General features: G+C 41.7%; 1 protein-coding gene across 1 annotated transcript in view; it reads left to right on the forward strand.

Annotated features, from left to right (window-relative positions):
• The window catches only part of EZR (ezrin), a 36295-nt gene that overhangs the window by 10503 nt on the left and 5270 nt on the right, over positions 1 to 20522 (forward strand). The window contains exons 2-7 of the mRNA XM_048937220.1: positions 6244 to 6327; positions 13019 to 13114; positions 14265 to 14539; positions 15188 to 15271; positions 15904 to 16050; positions 18610 to 18706. Coding sequence (XP_048793177.1) covers positions 6244 to 6327; positions 13019 to 13114; positions 14265 to 14539; positions 15188 to 15271; positions 15904 to 16050; positions 18610 to 18706 — 783 coding nt within the window. The remainder of the gene's footprint in view (positions 1 to 6243; positions 6328 to 13018; positions 13115 to 14264; positions 14540 to 15187; positions 15272 to 15903; positions 16051 to 18609; positions 18707 to 20522) is intronic.

Here is a 20522-nt window from a genome sequence, read left to right on the forward strand (position 1 = left end):
TTCTGTGAGCTGATGAGGCTGTTTTCTCTCCTGTTAGCAAACTATGCTCAGCAGTGTGGAAGAAAATGCTCAGGACTATTTTGCTGTGCTTCTGCTGCCCTCTCTGAAATACTGGGTGTTGGGCATGCAGCATGGAAAGGATTCCTGCACAAAAGGAGGGGATGAGCACGTGGGTCATACTGAAGGCATTGTTCTGTGTTGTGCTGTATGGTTCTTCTTTGCTCTCACAGGAATCGGGTTCTCCCTCCTTCCCCCAGAAGAGAAATTGCAGGTTTGTAGCTTGCCTTCTAATTCCAGCTTTCTGAACATCCTGCTCTGGAGATCCTCCATATCATAAAAATCTGTGATTGGGGGATGTATTCCATCTATGTTGTCTGAAGGCTGCATGGAAGTGGATGTACAGTATCCCAGTATCTTACCACTCACTGTTTTTCTATCACTCTATCTGCAAAATAAGAGGTTGGATTTTTATTTTTTTTTTCCTAGCTGTGGGCTGTGTGTGTGTGTTCACCTCTTTCTGGGTTTAAAAGTTCCTGTCCTCTTTACAAACACTTCATGCCTCAGATGAGGAAAAAAAATAAGTTTATATTTAAAAAGACATCAGTGATGTGCTAGCAAATCAAATGCAGTTTTACATAATTCAGGAGAAAAACTGATCTGCAGTTTAAAAGCTGACTTTCCTTGACTAACTTGTTCCCTTTCAAAAGATGCATTCAAATTTGGATGACAAAATTCCAGTTGGCAGGTCATCATCCAAGCAGAAAAGAGTAGTCACCTTCTGTAATGCTTCCAGTGACCAGTACACTCAAGAATGCAATTTTTTCCTACTATGTAATAGCATCACACCAGGAAATGTGATGATCTTTTTTTCTGGGGATTATAACAGACTATATCCTTGTCTCCAGTCCTGCTGGTTTTGGGCAAACAGCCCGTTGTTTACAAACCTGTAATTTGTTCATCACCCTCGTCTCTCTTTTCCGTCCTCACTTTTCCATGTGTAACACATGTAACCATGTCTCAGACTTAGCAAGCTCTTTGAACTCTAGCCCTGTCCTCCTAAGTTTCAGTTTTCCACTGGATGCTGTTTGTGGACCTGTATGCTCCATCTTCCAGAAACTGTAAGAATACTTCACTACTTTTTGTTACTCCCTGCACTCCACCACATACATCCCCCTTTCAGCTCCTTGGCCAACCCTGAAAGGATCAGAATGTGTGTCCCTAAAGTAGATGTGACAAGAGGAAGGGTGCTGAACACAGCTGAGCTTGGAGCCTCAAGGGTTTCTTTCCTGGACAAAACTGAATATTTTTTCCCCAAATAGTTTCCAACATCAGGGCCTACAGTTACGCCATCAGTTTGCAGCACAATAGCTGTCATCAGACAGAGCTGACAGTGTTCTCTCTTTGTTGTTGAGCCTGTTTCCAATGAACACTAATACATTGAAGGCAGAGGAATAGAGAGCAGTTTCAGTGCCCTTTCTAAAGCTGCTGTGTGAAATGGCTTTTTCTATTATCAGCTGCCCAATCACTGTATGCATCTATAAACAGGTCTGGTTGCTAAGGTTGAAATGTAATTATTTCATCCATGCAGACGCATTACAACTCAGAGGAAAAAGCTTGTCATTGATTGCAAATACAGTAGTAGTTGTTTGTGTGGTGGAGGAGCAGATATAGCATATGGACCTGCAGAAGCAAGGATGTAAGCCGGGCTGGCTTGTGATTCTTAATGCTGTTTCTTTCAGTTCTTTGCTGAGAATGCTATATTCCTTCAGCACAGACACATCCGTGTGCTACGCAGACAGCTTGACTGTGTGCAGGAAACTTTTACAGGGCTGTATATGCATTTTTCACAGTAAGTGCTGTGCAGTTGCAGCACTTCAACAAACCCTTGTACCCTCTGATATGTGGTTGGACTGTTTACGTGTACCAGCTACTTGGGATTTCCAGACTTTATGCCTGAAGAAAGAAGGCATTTCTGTTTATGTCTTTCCATTATGATGGTGCTTGTTGCCACCACTTGGAAGGATGCTTCACTAGCATTTCCACCTGCAAACCTGCTAGTTAGGAGACTCTTGTCTTTATCCCTCTTTGAAAAGAGGAAGAAAACATTCCTGGCCATTATCAGAGGCATTTAGAGCTGCCTAATGATAATATGGACGAAGTAAAGTGCTGGTTTCTCTTATGTATGTGTGTAAAGGTTGGTATTTACTGCCCTTTATCTTATGGAAATAAATTGTATGGCATTTTAAATGACTTGCAGAACTTCATGGTTGGTTGTGTAATAAAATTATTCAACTGAATGTAAGGGCAATTAGGTTTCCTTCATGCATAGGTATGTGAAATATCCATACAGCTTGCTGTGTATGGAGTATGTGTATGTTGTTGTTGTTTTCTTCTTCCCCATTCCACCTCTTTTCACCTTCAATGTAGGATTTTTTACAGTAGAGCAGTTATCTATCAGGAGATGGATGGTCGACTCCAAAGACAGCACGTTGGCTGCAGCCAGAAACAGATTCTGGACCAACAAGCCCATGAGTCAGACAAAAAGCTGCCTGCACATGCAGTGCCCAACACACTTGGGATCTGCTCATCTAAGAGAGAGGTCTGAAGAGGCAGTGTCACCTTGGGTTTTTATCTAGGTCATAGATCTTACACAGAGAAGGTGCTGCCTTTTACTATGTGGTTGGCAACACGTTGCCTCCTTAAGAGACAGCATTTTCTGAATGTTTTTCAGGTGCACAGTCTCTGAAAAGCTGCAGTCTGCCATGGACTGATTTCCTGATTTAGCATTATAAGAGTTACTATCTTGGGGAAAGTAAAGAGTAAGTGCAAAATCTGAGGGCACTATTGATACAAGAAAGAACCCATCCTAACTGGTATAACTTCTAGTGTAGGAACTTTCCATAGCGTTAAGATTATTTAAAGTCTGCTCTGAGGTTCTCTCCAGTTCAGTCTTTTATTTTATTTCTACTTTCCTGTCTCTGTTGGAAATGTAGATAATGTTATTGTTCTACCCTGAACAATCTGAATTCGTGGAATTAGTGTTCAGTAAAATGAGTTCTTCAGTTTCTGTTGTCTTTATGATTCATGGAGCTATTTTTCCTTTCAATGCAAATGGCATTGTGTTGGCAACCGCTTATTTTTTCCTCTGTGGATCAAATTTGTTAGCAATCTTTTGCATCCTAAGCAGAGAAAGATGAAAGCCTTGTGTTCTGCAGCGCTTCAATACACACTAATAATGTTTCTAAGGCCCTAGTTCTCTTTCATTTTAAGCATGTTAGCCTTGGGCGTAGAAGTATAATCAAATTTTTACAGCATGAGCCCATGGATTAGGAAGCTGAATCTTTCTGTCCAGGATTTTAAGCATAATCTATGCTTATGCTTTAAAAACTTATTTTGTGTGTAAGTCATGGACTTTTTTCTTTTTTTTTTTTTTGCTGCCCCTCTCCCACTGTGGTGAAACAATTAAACTATTTGCTTATGGCTTCAGTTTTAGACCTGGAATACTGCCAGGATTTGGTAGGGATCTCACAAATGACCTGTTTTGTCCATGTGGGATAAGCAGGATTTTGCGTGTGAAGGTTTCCTTAACTTCTTAACTTTTCTTAACTTCTGTCTTGCTCTTTTTGTTGCTTATAGGAATTAGAGGGGTTTCCTATTTCCCTCTGCAACAGTATCTTGCACTGTTTTATTGTTGTTCATCTTGGGCTTTGATTTAGTCATCTTGATGCTGTAGGGAGTTTCTTATGATCTGAGCTGTATGTCACATTCACGTCTTCTCAGCCTGGCAGACAATGAAGTTTTTCCAGACTGCCTAAACCAGGGTTTCAGGTGGATTAAGCTCTGACCGTCTGCTTCATTACCTGCTTCTCTGTGGCTAAAACCTTGTGTGGAGTTGTTGTAGAGTATGCAATTAAATATACATCTAAATCCTTTATATTCTTGAAATCAAGGCTTAGAGATGAGAAGCAGGAGGATGTAATATGGCAGAAAGGACACTCCGAAGGACTTTGCCAAGCAGTTGTCTGTTCAGGGAAATGACAGCCCCTCATTAGTCTGCCTGTCATGTGATGTGGGGCTGTCAGATAACACACCAGGGAATTCCTCTCTGTCCTGCTGGTCGTTGAGTCCTTCTGACGCACAGAAATTAACCTTTACCACTGCCCCAGATGTCTCTGGGAGCTCTTAGATAAGCAAGCAGTCGTGTTCCTCTGTTCTTGTGGCTGTCAGTTGAAGTAGGAAGCAGGGGACTTCAATTCTTAGTCTTAGTGCTAAAGAATTAAGTTTCATGGGTTTTGCTTGTTTTTAATTAGCAGATAACCACTAAGGAGATAAAGATGGCTATCCTGATACCGACAGGAATCCAGTGCTCAGCCAACATCCTGCACCTTTACTGGATTGAGCAGCACATCCTTTAAATTCATTTAACTTGCGAAGTGATACTCATTTTTATACCCACTGTGGTGATTCAGCCAGAAGTGCAAATAACTTGCACAATGCAAAACAGCGGATTATCAGCATATGTTTTCTTGGGGGAGGGGGAAGTAAAAAGGAATTAGATTATGAGTAGGGATTTATTGCTGAGAGGAATTAAGCAGCAGGAGCTTTTTAAGGTCGTGGCTTCAAATTGCAGTCTTGCTGTTCTCCAGAATTTGCTATCTTACCTTGTTACACTGTTTGAGAAACTTGGTTCTTAAGCTGCAGGAAGGAAGCCTTAACATAGTCCTGTGATCCAAAGTGCTGCAGTTAACTGTAACACGTTCTTTTACTTGACATTTACTGTAGAGTTTAAATGTACAAAATTAAACGGCTAGAAACTGCTGCAGTGTCTGGGTTTTGTAGTGAGTGATTTGATTCCTATTGCACTGCATCCTGTGGTTCCTTCACACATGTGCCTCTGCAGAGGTGCCAGTGCTGCAGCTGTAGCAGGCTTTAGGGGTCTGTTAGCTCTCGCTGTCTGTAGCATAATGTTTATAAAATGCTCTGTGTAATTTGCATTTTGTCTGGGGCCTGCAGGGAAGCTGGGGAGGAACTGTTTAGAAGGGCAGGTAGTGACAGGACAAGGGGAAATGGTTTTAAACTAGGTTTAAACTTAAACTAAAATAAGGCAGATTTAGACTGCCTTATATCTATTAGGAAAACATTCTTTGCTGTGAGGGTGGGGAGGCACTGTAACAGGTTGCCCAGTGAGTTTGTGGATGCCCCCTCTCTGGAAATATCCAAGGCCAGGCCAGATGGTGTTCTGAGCAAACTGGTCTAGAGGGAGGTGTCCCTGCCTAAAACAAGGGGCTGAAACTAGGTGATCTTATAGGTCCCTTCCAAGCCAAACCATTCTCTTCTTTTTAAAATCCAAGCTACAAATCTTACTTGTCTGAGTTTGGGTTTTTATCTATTTGTTTTGTTTTGGGATTGTTTTACTTCCTTCTTTCTGAAATGTGGTGTAATATTCCAAGTGGTGTAGTCTCCTGTAATGGAAGAGTTGAAGATAATCCTTTCTTGCTTTGCTGTTATCTTGCTGCTCCTTATGCTGTTCTCTGCAAGCTTGGTTGTTGCTTTGTATCCTGATTAAATGCTAATAGACTTTTTCTAGTCATTAGCTAAACAATTGCTGTCTGCATACAGTGCTAACCCCTGTCTTGCACTCCTGTCATTGGAACAAATCTGGTTAAAGTGTTTCTTCACTAACGTTAGCTGTTAATGAACTCTTACCCTATAATATTGTTATTGCGCCGAGTAGATTTTTATGAGGTGAAGAATGAAAGTTTATCAGCTATTGCTTTTTGCCTAATAAGAATAATCTGAAGCCTTTAGAATCTCAGATTAATTCTAGCTCTAATATAAATGGAAGTTAAATTACAAGTCTTAAATTCAATTTAGTCATTAGGGCTTTTTGTATCAAAGAGATGGCCTGTAGGCAGCTATTTTGCATGCTTTGCAGAAACCCTTATTCTAAAGGATTTTACGCCTGGAGATTGACAACTCTAAAATGCTGCTTCATTCAATCAGTAGCCAATTCTGTGTTGAAAAGGAAAACCTGCAGAACAATCTAGATAAGACAGCAAAGTCAGCGCTCCAATTAAGTTTGGTGTGACAACAAAAATATAACTGGGGCTTAAATGCCTAGAGTATAAGGGTTATGTTAGTGTATAAAAAAAATGGAGACTGTATTGTGTGCAAAGTATTGTATTCACACGGAGAAATAGTTTTCAATGTACCTTAAACAATGCTTTTTGTTTTTCTCCATAGATCAATGTTCGAGTTGTTACTGTGGATGCAGAGCTGGAGTTTGCCATCCAGCCAAACACTACAGGCAAACAGCTGTTTGATCAGGTCAGTGTGGGGTTGGTACGGGCTCTCGCTGCTTAAGCTTAGAGTATGTTTAAAACAACTGGTTTCTTAAGTTTGAATTCCAAACCTTCCTATCTTTCTTTTCTCTGCCTGTTAATAAAAGGGCCCTGGTCCTAAGTTCTCAAAAGTCCATCACAGTGAAAGAAATAAGCAAAAATCCCTGCAGATAAGTTACATTCTAGTGAAACCTGACTTCTTAGCGGTGTTGAATGACAATGTATTACAAGGAATCTAGAATGTCTGGACAACATAGTTGTGTGTAAAAATACACTTAAGCTTTGAAATGCAGCTTATCTTTTGTTCATTTCTTAAATTCTAAGATTGAGATGTTGCCCCCTGTGCATAAAACCTTTCAGAATGAGGTCTTCACACAGCTGATGAATGTAGGTGTAAATGTGTTCATCCAGAAGCTGAGTTGGAGGTTACAACTTGCCACAGGTGTTTGAGTTTTCCAAACTACTAGTAAAGCAGAAGGGTTTGTTCGCCATGCAGAAGCTACAGCATATCATGCTATGTATGAAGCCCCTGTGCAACAAGGCAGAGTAGAGACTTGCCTAGCCTGCCTCCAGAGATTCATAAAGAAATGGAGAACACGAGTAGGGAAATTCCCTTCTCTTACTGTTACTCTTCCTGCCACTGCATTAACAGTGTACAGGTCTGTTTGGTGATGGACCTACAAAGATCAGGAAATGACAACTAAACAAAGAGCATTTTGTAGAACTTTATTAGTCTTAAGTAGTTTGTCACCATAAAACTGATTTAAGACCTTGGTTTCATCAGAAAAATCAACTTCTGAAATTTAAAATAGAACAAAATAGTAAAAAAAGCTTGCATGTAGATGTTTCTGCTGAAACTCTGAAAACTAAGAATTAATCTGTGTAGACTTCAGTTCCATGTATTTATGAAGTGCTGCAGCGATTCTTTTGCACTTCCCCTTGTCCCCAGCGGTCTTGATGGCAAAGGGTGGTTGAGTTTTAACTCAGGTAGGTAAAACTGGCTAAACAATGTTTGTTCGTTCTGAATTTCTCTTGGTCCAGTTTCTCACTTCAGTGAGTTAACTAGAACTAGCTAGGCTTTATGACAGTAGTGCAGACTTAGTGAGAAGTACTCTTCAAACAAGTTTCAAACAAGTCCAAGTTGCAGAAAACAAAGGTAAGAACTGGGAGAAGGAAGATTTACCTGTTGTAAGTGAAGATCAGGTTCAAGACCATGTAAAAAAACCTGAAGGTGCACAATTCCATGGGATCCGATGAAATCCATCCACTGGTTCTGAGGGAATTGGCGGATAAAGTTGCCATGCAGCTATCCATCCTATTTGAAAGATCATGGCAGTTTGGTGAAGTTCCCACTGACCGGAAAAGGGGAAACATAACCTCTGTGCCTGGCGAGATCATGGAGTAGGCTCCTCCTGAAGGCCCTAAGTGCACTAAGGCAGATGGAAAATAAAGATGAGATGATTGGTGATAACCAACATATCTTCAGCAAAGGCAAGTCATGCCTGACAAACGGCCTTTTATGATGGAGTTACAGCATCAGTGGATAGAGAAAGAGCAGCTGATGTGAACTTGTACAAACCATTTGGCACTGTCCCTTGTGACATCATGGTCACCAAATTGGAGTAAAATGGAAAATCCCAAGCACAAATACGGTGTGGGTGGAGAATGGCTTGGGAGTAGCCCTGAAGAGAAGGATTTGGGAGTGTTGGTTGATGAAAGACTCAGCATGAGCCAGCAGTGTGTGCTTGCAGCCCAGAGGGCCAACTGTATCTTGGGCTGCATCAAGAGAAGCATGACCAGCAGGTCAAGGGAGGTGATTCTGCCCCTCTACTCTGCTCTCCTGAGATTCCTGCAGTACCTGCAGTATGCATCCACTTCTGGGACCCCCAGCAAAGGACATGGAACTGCTGGATTGAGTCCAGAGGGGGGCCACAAAGTTAATCAGAGGTCTGAAGTGCCTTTGCTATGGGGCCAGGCTAAGAGATTTGAGGCACTTCAGCCTGGAGGAGTGAAGGTTCTGGGGGACCTCATAGTGGCATTCCAGTACCTGAAGGAGCCCTGCAGGAATGCAGGAGAGAGACTTTATAAGGGTATGTAGCGACAAGATAAGGGGAAATGCATTTAAACTGGAAGAAGACAGATTTAGACTAAATATTAGGAAAGTGAGGGTGGTAAGACACTAGAACAGGTTGCCCAGAGAAGTGGTCGATGCCAGCTCTTTGAAGGTGTTCAAGACCAGGCTGGATGTGGCTCTGAGCAACCTGGTCTAGTGGAAGGCATCCCTGCATATAGCAGGGGATTGGAACTAGGTGATTTTAAATGTCCCTTCCAACCCAAACCATTCTATGATGATTCTGTGAAACAGAAATGTATTTCCTCCAAGAAACCAAATTATAATCACTGAAGAACTTTGCAGTACACAAGAGTACCACAAACTGTGTGTTTAGCACTAGTAACAAGTTTAATTCCTTTTGATTTTCATTACTGTGGGATAGATTTAGAGTATTAATCAGCAATTTGATGAAGTGCATCTGAAACACCTGCATATTTTTGGAGCTAGCATGTTGTGTTTGACCTTCCATTCCCAACACATCACCCTTGTGCTACCTCCCCCCCTCCCTTCCATGTTAAACCAAAACAGAAAACTCAGGTTTCATCTCTGAGGACACAGCAACACAAATGACTAAAAGCTATGCTTTTAAAAGCAGCAGCTTAGACAGAAAGTATAACTATGCCCTGTGCTTTTCATGACAATGATTTGTTTATATCTGTTAAGAGTCAGGGTCATCTCTGGCAGAACAGAAGCTACTTTCTTCACCTCTCACTGAGAAGCAAGAACTCCTGAGAAGGCAGGATACTTCAGATCCAAGATACCTCCTGTCTGCTAAGTTGTTCTGAACCTCTGAAGATTGCTCTTGTTGCAGCGTTTGATGTGCTGTAGGGATGGAAAATCACCTCCTGAAGATTTGGCCCTTACCTCCTGTACCTTGGGTTTAAAACCTATCATTGGAAAGTTATCAGCTTATACCTTGTTGGGGTGCACTTCTACACATCAGGAGGGAACTTCGGTAGAACTGCAGCACAAACTTGGGCAGATGAAGACTATATTTCACTTCAACTTTTCTCACAGCCTTCTTTCTCTTTACTGGGCCCTTATCTTGGATGGAGTTTGCACTCAGATAAAGCATATGGAAGCAACAGGTTTGCACAGGAATGGGGAGTGGCCCAACTTGAGCTGCAAAACCACTGCGGGAGGGAAAGACTGCTGAAGAAGCAAGCTATTTTTAAAAACAACAGCATGATTTCTTGGTCTGGCTATCAGCTAGGAAAATTACTCAGGCACTGCCCTTCGGCTTTATTGACTTTTCTGCCTCAAGCGTATGATGCATAGGAGTCAAAACTCTCTGGTAGAGGAAGGGAAAAATAATGAAACCACTGAATATTGAGTACAGCTCCACTGAAGCCGCAACTGTATCTGAGGTGTTCTGAGAACCCATGTAGTGATCTCTGAAGCTGGCTCCAGGACATCTCCTTGGGTGGTCCAGGCTGTCCTGTGCCTTTCTACTAACAAGGGAAAGAAATTCCCTTGGAGGAGAATGTGCCACTGGCAATTTCTGAGTGGGAACTGGCATAGCCAGTGCCTTACAGGGCCAAGCACAAGTATGCAGTGTCCTGTGACCCATCAGCTAATAGAGTTTCTTAAGGCAACTGCAGTATCCCTTTTGAACAGATCATCTGACCAGGAGAACATCAGAAGACTGAAGAATTAAAAAACTTCATTAAACAAACGTGAACTTGCCTAGCTCTGTTGCATGAACGTGCCTTACACTTCAGTCCTGGTTTTGAGGGATTCTTTGTCCATTTTGGTAGGATGGACAGGCTTAAGATTTTGTACTTCACGCATTTTTATGCATTCCCTCATTCCCACCCATTATCTTGGATGTAAGGATTGTTTGGTTGTTGTTTTTCCTCTTGTTTTGCTGTGAAGGAAGTTTACGAAGCTGTTTCTCAGAATACAGGCTAAAAGGTTCTTGTCTTTGTTCTTGTTACCCCAAATTCTGAAGCTTAGCTTAATATTTTTCCCTTCCTTGCCTTTAGGTTTTGGGAAGAAGCTGCAGGGCCATAACTTCTGTAAGCTTTCTGACTGTCTTAATGTATAGAGAATGCATAACTTTTCTTCATAAGAGGCACTCAGAGATAATGACCAGAGAACTCCTTGATTTGTGCAACTCTTCATTCTGACAATGTTGCAACACTTTCTTTGTGCAACAGGAAGCACCACTCTCAACACAGGCCTGCATTTCTGCTAGGTTGAGTAAAGCCAGATTCTGACCGTTAAACACATCTGGCCTTCAGAAAACTTGGTACCTTTGTGGTGAAACAGGTGTCTGGGGAACGAGGGAAGAGGAGCTCTAGTCAGGAGAAGGCTAAAGTATTTTCAGAGTCCAGCTCTTTTATGAAATAAAAACAAAGTTCTGGGGTTTCAGGAAATGGGTGGCTATAGTAATGCATATGTGGTTTTCTTGGCCTGCTTTTATCACTAAGCATTATGTTGTCTGTTGATCAAGATGACACATAAGGAGTACTTCACAGAGTGCTAGCCAGGATGATGTATTTTTTACCCACATCCCTTACCAACCCCTGGAAACTCTTGAGTACAAACTGCTGGCCTCTGACTCATTGGTAAGCAAATTTAAGGGCAAGTATAGCAAAAAATTAATAAGAGATCCCCTAACTATTTGCTTTGGAACAAAATACTTGTGCTGTTCAAAGAGTGCATTTAATACAAAGTTTGTTCCAGTGTTTTCTCTGGCCACATTGTCTTCAGCAATGCTTTAAATAAGGAGGGTGAAATATCCTTGTTTGAGCTTATAGTCCAGGTAATTAAGTAGGTTGCTCTGATAGCTACAAAGGGCTCAATAACTGAGAGCAAATTCTCAGCTACAAAGTAGTATTTTTCAACAAAGTCACCACCAGCTGTGCATTTGTGCCAGTGATGAACAAAAAGAATCTATACTAGCAGATGTGACCCACTGTTTCACAGCTGCTCTGATGGCACTGTTGCTGGGAAATGTTGCTCACACAGTCTATCTTCCATCAGCCCAAACAAACGAAAGCCAGAAGGCACTAAATCCAGTGGTGTGGTAGGACAACATTGGCAGTGTTCTCCATGGCCTTCAAACTGCTATGGAGGCTGGCATTATCATGTTGTGAGAGAAAGGTTGCCTTCTTCTCAGGCCTGACTCCAGAAGTTTGAGCTTTCAGCTTAGTCAGCATTACGGTGTAGTGCTCAGAGTTGATGGCTTCTCTGGGTTCAAGGAAACCCAGAAGGATCACCTCTTTCCTAGCCCAAAAGATAGTACATATTAATCTGGAAGGTTATATCTTGAACTTTTTTTTCAATGGGGAGTTGACATGTTGCCACTCCATGGACTGCTGCATTGACTCTGGCTCGTAGGGATGTTCCCATATCTTGTCACAGGTAATGATGTGATCCAGGAAACTATCACCTTCTGCTTTGTATTGGTTCAATAGGTCTTGACAAACTTGCGTGCAGTTTTTTCTGTTCTTGTATGAGTACTCTTGGGACTCCCCTGGAACAAACTTTAGGATATTCCAAGATTGCTGCCACTGCATGCTTTGAAGCTGATATTCAGCTCCATACACAATTCCATGGTTTGCCAATTCATGTGGGTGAGCTGATCAAGATGCTCTTCATTTCATGGCATGACAGCTTTGCGTGGCCATCCAGGCCGGGGCTTGTCTTTCACATTGCTATTGCCACTTCTGAAACATACCACCCACCACCTCACTGTGCTCACATCCACTGTTTGCTTTCCACAAACATTCAGCAAGCACTGATGAATGTCAGTGTGAGCCATTTTTCTCTGCACGGAGGAATTCAAATCCACTCCTGTGTTCCATGTACACTTCCATGTCAGATGCCGTTCTGTCAGACTGCCCCTCTGCTGCCATCTATTGCACAGCAACAGAACGTAATGGAAAGGTTCAACCTCTACTGCCATACCACTGTCCACCTCTGACACTGTGAGCCAACATAATGAAATAGAAGGCATTACTTTCAGAGTAGAGTCTAAAATTTAGAGTCTGTCATGCTTTCCTAAGTTGCTGAGTAGTTCTGAAAACCTCTTGCTTTCCACTCAGTTCAGCTCTGTAGTAATGCTCACACCACTGTACCAGGGGCTACTTTGCAAATTAGCAGCAGGGGTGCATTTGGATCCACGTGCAGTGGATCTTCCCAGATCTCAGCTCTGTCTAGAGCATGGCTTTGCTGGCAGATGAGCCAGCAACAAACTACTGAGCGATAATAATAAGCAAGTGAAAATAGGAGATCAAGAATTCTTAGGCTATCTTTTCTAACGAGGAAAAGGAACTTGTTGAAAAGAGATCTGTTTTCACTAGTAGTTGTGTGATCCATACAGCAAGGGTGTTTCAGGATCTTTGATCTGGTTGGTATTTACAATGTGTGAATGTAGCCAACATCAGCATCTTCTACAGAGGCAACTGTGTATCTTTGTCAGATAGATGAAGTAAAGAGATGCAGGAGGAGTAGGTTGCCTACAGCTTCAGTGGCTGTGGGATTTGTGTGGATACATGAAGGAGAATTACTGGTGAACAATTACCTACCATAAGTTTTTTTGACCTTTCTGTTACAGGTCGTTAAAACCATTGGTTTGAGAGAAGTGTGGTACTTCGGTCTGCAGTATGTAGACAACAAAGGATTCCAGACTTGGCTGAAGCTGGATAAAAAGGTAATTGCTGATTAACAGTTACAGCTTACATGATTCCTCATGTGTTACTGGCTGCAACTTCATAAACCCTGTACTTGCTGATTAGTCTTCAATATGCATAATTTAATAATTATTTTGGGGGAAAACTTTGTGACCTCCGTGGGAGCTGTTTGTGTGAAGTGTGACGTGGTGGAGACTTGGTCTTTCTGTATGAATGGTGGAAATTCTCACTGTAGATCAGCAGCTTGATGCTGTATTCTGCTGTGTAGAAACAGCTGGCCTTCTGTCTGGAGGAACGTCTTGACTAATAGCAGCATTTGTCTTTGCTTGGATAGGATCAGTTGCTTGATTTAAAAAAAAAAAAAGGTTGCTTCAGGTCTGGGCAGTGGTAACATAGAGACTCATGTGTCTGATCTGCTTTTGTTTGTGAACTTGCAAACTTGAAATTCTTAGGAGGGAGTGAACTGTCTTTCCTGAAGAGGCAGTCAGTGACATACCTGCTTAGCATAAGGGGGATGATGTGTCACAAGTGTAGAACAGTGGATGGTTTGCAGCAGTAAACCCTGCATTTTTCAGAGGCTGAGATTTGTTTACAAGCAGAATTTTACTGAGTTTGAAATAACAACGCATCTCCTCTATGTTCTCATATGAGTGAGCAGCTGGAATTAAAGAATGAGAATAATTGGCTGTCAGTCACTTGCTTGATGCAAAACTGCAGGAGGCCTATGGGCTGTAGCCTTGGAATTTATTTCCTAGAGTGCAGAGGCCATTGCACCCTCTTTATTTCATGCCACCAACTAGCATGGTTAGCAGGAGATGCACTGAGCTGAAGGTGGCTACTTCACTCTGAAGTGACCCCTATTTGTCTTCATTAAAGGAAAGAGATGGGATGGAATGTGTCCGCTTTTAATTATTATTTTTAGAGACTGACTTCTCAAATAATTAATGGAGTGCTGGAGTATGTTTAGCCTAAGCTCTGCAGGGAGCTTTGTGTATTTAGTTGGAGGTGAAAGTTGGAGAGTTCTCACTGTAGGGTGTGGGCTCCAAGCACTACAGAAATGTACTTCTGAAAACAAATGCCTTTTAAGGCAAATGTCTTAAATTCCTTTTTATGTGCAAAAGCAATTCTTTGTTTGCAGCCTTCTTAAGTTGTGGTGTCATCTATCCTTAGGTTTCTGCTCAAGAAATCAGAAAGGAAAATCCTCTTCAGTTCAGGTTCCGTGCCAAGTTCTTCCCAGAAGATGTGGCTGAAGAGCTGATACAGGACATCACGCAGAAGCTCTTCTTCCTTCAGGTGAAGGAAGGGATTCTCAGTGATGAGATCTACTGTCCTCCTGAAACAGCAGTGCTTCTTGGCTCCTATGCTGTGCAGGCCAAATTTGGAGATTACAACAAAGATGTGCACAAGCCTGGATACCTCAATTCAGAGCGTCTGATCCCCCAGAGGTAAAGGAATCAATTGATTCAGCCTTTTTTTTTTTTCTCCTTCTCCTCTATTTATACAAAGTTTCATTGAAAGCATATTGTTTTTCAATTGAACTGTGTACATGTGATTTCAGTCCTCTTGATTTCTGTCCGTGTTTGAGTATGTTTTTATGATATCTCTTTGAGCTGGTTAGAGAGAGGTAGTTGGGTGAATACAGCAGAGGAAATCCCTGTAGGTTTCAGCTTTCCTAAGCCATGCTGCTGTGCTGGTAGTGTGTGTGAATGTCTCATCTTTAAGAAGAGATGTCAATCATGAATGTGCCCTCCCTGGAGAAATGCAGGTTACGTGTTCTTAATTCCAGTGTATGGTCCTCAAAATCTCATATCTGCAAAACATGTTATGAGGCTAGATAGTCTGTCCCCACAAAAGATAAATATGTTACCAGACAAGTGGCTTGTCTTTACACCTGTGATGATTCTCTGCACAGTATCTAATTCCAGGAAAAATGCCTACTTTTTGTTCATTCTGAATAGCTCTGCTCCAGAGAGCACATCTTCAGGCTTAGTTTCTGTGAGACTTCATGAGTGGGACTATAGCAGGTATCAGTGTTGATGGACACAGCAGAACACAAAGTGTAATCTTGCAAATATCTCTCTACTTGTATTTAGGGTGATGGATCAACATAAACTCTCCAGAGAGCAGTGGGAGGAACGCATCCAGGTTTGGCATGCTGAACACAGTGGTATGCTCAAGTAAGTGTTTCGTGTTGCTCTCTAGGCCTAGTTGCCTTGAGTTTGCCGTTCTGACAGCATGCTTTGGAATAGCCTCCAAGAGTCACTTGTGTGGGGAGCTCCTGGTGTTTGTTTTCTAATCCAACGTGGAATCAAATGGTAAAATGGTAAAATTCAGTTGGGTTTTTATGCTGGTGCTGAGAACCAGTGGCTTTCTGAAAGCCCTGCATCCAAGCATGGTGCATCAGTGATGACTAAGTGGATAAAACTAAAGGTGTGTCTCTAACCTTTAAGTTCATTGAAGCATTTTCATTGGCAGATTGGGAAAGTATAGGGTACTGTTCTTTTCACACTGACTGTACTTTAAGACAATGATGAACACTGGAAGAGATGAAAGTTGCTAATTGTCTCTAGAAATATCAGGCCTTGGCAAAGGATATAGAATGTACGTGTGCGTGTGCACAGAGGTAACTGAAGGCATAACTTCTGAAGTGAATCCCAAATGCAGAATGTTCAGTTGTAACTGCTGCATTTTGATATGTTTAGGAGAAGGTTTGTTGTTTTTTTGTCTTTTTTCTGAGCACTCTTTGCTTTTTGAGATAGTCAGGGAAAAATGAGAAGCTAACATCTGCTCTCCTCCCTGCCTCACCCAGAGAGAATGCCATGCTGGAATACCTGAAGATTGCTCAAGACCTTGAGATGTATGGAATCAACTACTTTGAAATCAAGAATAAGAAAGGAACTGACCTCTGGCTGGGAGTTGATGCCTTAGGGCTCAACATCTATGAAAAAGATGATAAGTAAGGCTTTGTTTTCACTTCTCATCTACTGGAGTGAGGGCTGGTGTCGGAGCTAAAGGGCATTTCTTATTAACAGAGTGAGAGCAAAGTTTAGAACTTGCTTGTTGTCCTGTAGAATGTGAAGCTGTGCTAGGAGACAAGTGCACTTGAGATCATTTGTGCTTTCGTGGCTTTCCTGATAGCCTGACCTGCTAATATAAGAGCAGATGTCAGCTGTAAAAATATCATCTGATAAAGCAAGTAATGGTTGTAGAGCTGAGTCCCAAGGTAAGGAATTTACCAAGCTTTTTCTTTAGGCAGGTTGCCAGGTATGCAGGCAATAAATACAATACTGGAACCTTGATAGGCCAGTACGTCTGCAGAGTGCTAGGACATCTGAGGCCATCCCTGCACTGGAATCTAATGATAGATGCGTGTACAACTGCCAGTTTGTGAAAAAGGCAGGTTGTGGGTAGGCGTGAAACCAACGCCGGATAACACCCAGAATCCAGGGAGGAGCTACCTTCTATTGATACTGTAAACCAGAGAATGAAATGAGGCCTTGCTGGGCTACACAAAATTTTAATCAGCCCTTCTGGTAAGGACAGAGGTATTATTTGTTGGTTAGTAGGTGGAAAATAATAGACTACATCTATAAATAAGCATATACAGAAGGTCAGAACAGCTGTGTCTAAGCCTACCAGTCGCTTCTAATATTCCACAGATTGAAGAGGACTGAAAATGAACTTTTTTTAAATGAAAGGATGCTGGCTGGACTGTGTGGGGCTTTTTCCTGAATGTTCCAAGTGTTGGTTTCGTGTCATATATCTGTAACAGGCTCTCAGTGAAACACAGTGGGGATTTAACCCATTCTGTTTGTTTTCATCCATAAAGCTTTGAATGTAGCTAAAATATTAATTGGAGCTTTTGTTAAGATGGCAAAAAGAAATGTAGACTTTTCTGCAATGCTAATATGTGCTGTCACCTGGAAAACAAGGAGTGTCACTTGAAAGAAAAGTAGTTTCGCTCATGTAATACCTGAGTCTTGAATGGCAAGTCTTGCTGTGTAACCATGGTCGCACAAACAGGTTTTTCGGGCTGCAGCAGCAGACAGAACGTAGCCCTTGACTGGAGAGAGCCATCAAGAGCATTTGCAAAACAAATGTAGTGCTGGAAGAAATGGCTCGGTTCTGCCATAACTCTTGATAACTCTGTAATTAAGTCTTTTGAGAAGATATGAGGACTAGAAAAATGTTCATGTGCACCCTACCTATGCTTTGTACGTGCAGAGTTTTGGGACTGGGGAAAAGCTGAAAAAGCAAAGATTTCATTGCTGAAGCTCAGCCTGAGGAGGCAAATGATGCCGTGCTACAGATGGGAGTTTGTTCTCAGTGAATGTCATAGAATCATAGAATCACAAGGTTGGAAAAGACCTATAAGATCATCTAGTCCAACTGTTTCCTCATCACCATTGCCACCACAAGCACAGTCTCCTGCCTCTGGGCATTTTCAAGCCAAGCCTTTTCTCTGCAGTGAGGATGAGAATCTACAACAGAACTTGGACAACTGAAATACTGCAGTTAATGTCATACCATATTATCTAAGGGTGAAACTCTTACAGTAGGATGAAGGAGGCCAGAGTAGTTACTTAATCAAATCATTTGTTGTCCAGTTCTTAGCGTTACATGGCACCCTGTTGCATAATCTTGCATTTGAGGTAAAGGTTATGGGATGGTAAATTCTGAAGAGAACGTATTTATTATTGACTTCTGATTAAAACTAAGCAGGTTGTTTTAAGCTTGGGCCAATGAAATTATGTAGGAACTTTCGGTTCTGATGAAGTTGAAGCAAATATTTTTTTCCTTAACTGATGAGCTCCATAGAAGAGATTCACACAGACTTGGAGTGATTCACTATGCTCATGTACACTTCTCTAAGTGCTGACCACTGCATACTCGTGCCTTCAACCTGTTTGCTGGAAGTAACTGTCAGGACTTCAGTGTGCCAAAGAGGGACACATTGATGGTGTTAGATAATAACAGGAAGATTGCTTGTTGGTATTAACATTTATGTAAGACCTGATTCTTGATGATTAACTGCTATCTCTAGAGAACGTGTCTTTGGTCCCAGAACGTTAAAAGAAGCGTAATGTGAAACTAACCACACAAAGGTGGTATTTAGCTGGGGCAAGGGGAGGTGAAGGAATTCATTGCAATCAGGTGCACAAGCCCTTGAACTTGTTGCAGAACTGGGAGGGCATGTAAAGGTGGAGTACTAGGATGGCTCAGAAACATGTGATGTGATGAATAATTTGCTGGGTTTTGTATGCAAGACTCTGGAGACATTTAAAAGAAAATGAATAAGGTAAAAATCTGGACTGAATAGCATGAGAAGAGACTGTAAGGGAGGTGATCAGGCATCTCCCCTGCTCCTCTATGGGATTTTGTTACAGCTGTTCTCCTTGCTGTTAGGAGAGTTGTGTCAAGCATTGCATCCCGCCGAGTCTGTGTTTCAGAAGTAATGTAGTGGAAAGAATAGAGTTCATTACAGCATCTCTTAAAATATTTTTCCTTTTTCCAGACTGACTCCAAAGATTGGTTTCCCCTGGAGTGAAATCAGAAACATCTCCTTCAATGACAAAAAGTTTGTGATAAAGCCCATTGACAAGAAGGCACCTGTAAGTATACTGAGAATGGATGCTGCCTGAGAGTAACTAATAGCAGTTCATTTCAGAATGAAGTTGTCTTTGAAGAGAAGAAAGCTACAGGTGTCTTAGATGCAAAATTAGCATCAGTATCAAGGATGTATTTAGAGCAGTCTGCTTTTCTGTGCAGTTTAGGTAAAGAGCTTTTGGATGAGTCAGATATGGAGAAAGGCAAGGATGCTACAGCTGCAGCCTAGTTCTTAGCCTCCAGCAAGCTAGTATGCTTGAATCTGAGATTCCCTGCTTGTTCTGAGTCTTTTCTATAGCTGGATTGTACTTGAAGATCGCTCTTCTCTCCATTCTCTTCAGTTTATGGGAGCTGGCATGCAATTTTTTTGTGGTTGCATGATTTTTTTTAAAAATTACCAGATGCTGCTGCTAAGCTGTGTGTATCCATATGGCTGTCCTTCTCAATGTTCACTTCCACCCTACAGAAATACTGAAAGCCACATAAGGGCTGCCATGTCCAATGACCTACTTGAATACCAGGGTGAATGGCAAGGATGTGATTTCTGTGGAGAATTTAAATGTAGCTGCCCTTGAGTATTAATGTTTTATGTTTACACACTTCAGTTATTTTAGATTAAAAAGTTGCAACTTATTTTGAGCTTTTGAGAACTTGAATAACTGGTATGGGTGGTTGTCATTCTGTAAGTCTTGTGAAACTGCTGGAATAGTTGAGAAAGACCTCCTCTCTTTCTCTTCCCCCACCCCAGTTATTGACTTTGGTGGATCAGTACAGACCTGAGAAACAATCTGTAGTTCAGCTTTGGTTAAGGTTGATGTCTCATGAATCTCTTCAGCAGAAAAAGGCCCTTCCAGTAACTTGATTGTCACACACAGTGTTAGGATGTCCTTTCCTCTAGCTAACAACCCCTGAGTTTTGTGGGAGAGGGGCTTCTTTTTGTGATGTTACCTCTGAAAACCAGCAAAAGCTCCCAGAGATAGAAAGGTACCTCTGTCAGGAATATATTTCTCAATAGATGAGCCTCTTTATGATTTGGACTTGTACACAATACAAACATTAAAGTCCTGTTTGAGGATCACAGCTTTTCCATCCACTCCCTAACAGTAAATCTGACTGAGTTTGAAATGGGAGGCTTGCAAAAGGTTGATACATCAAGGCGTTTACAGTGTTAACACCAATCATGTTTCCTTATTGTCTGGGTTGTCTTTTTCCCTGTGGGTGGTGTTATGTTTCAAATTAGGTATGAAAGAAGAATTGATCTGGACACAAATTCTGAACAGTCAGGAAGTTGTCCGGATCTTTTCATATGCTTGCATCTCTTTTGAAAATGGCAAGCATTGGTAAATAAAGCAAAAACATTGAGTCCACCCTGGATGTGGGTGGGAAGCTCCTCTTTGTTCTCCACATCATTGTTTAAATGGACATTAATTTAATGGATGGCATTCTTTGTCACCTTACCTACAATAAGCTTTTTAATTTTGAGGTCTGTCAGTCCACATACTCCAAGATCTTCAGTGCATGTTTAAAATACCAAGCAGAGCTTCCAGCTGTGCTAGTCCAGGGGAGGATGAGGAAGGGAGGGAATTCTTTATGTACTTATGTGAATGTTTTGTCCTGGGATTGTATGGCATTAAATGATGAACACAACCACCATCTGTGCCCTTAGAATTTACTTGGACTGGAGGTGAACCTTGCTTCAAGATAAGACCTGTTCATCACAAAGTACACAAACAGTCTGCTAGAAATAGGAGGTCAGACTGCAATTAGCAGTATTAGATTTGTGTAGCTCAGAATGCTTCTGGCAGGACTTGGGGTCTGGGG

This window comes from Lagopus muta, chromosome 2, assembly GCF_023343835.1.
Source record: "Lagopus muta isolate bLagMut1 chromosome 2, bLagMut1 primary, whole genome shotgun sequence".
In the NCBI taxonomy this organism is placed as follows: domain Eukaryota; kingdom Metazoa; phylum Chordata; class Aves; order Galliformes; family Phasianidae; genus Lagopus; species Lagopus muta.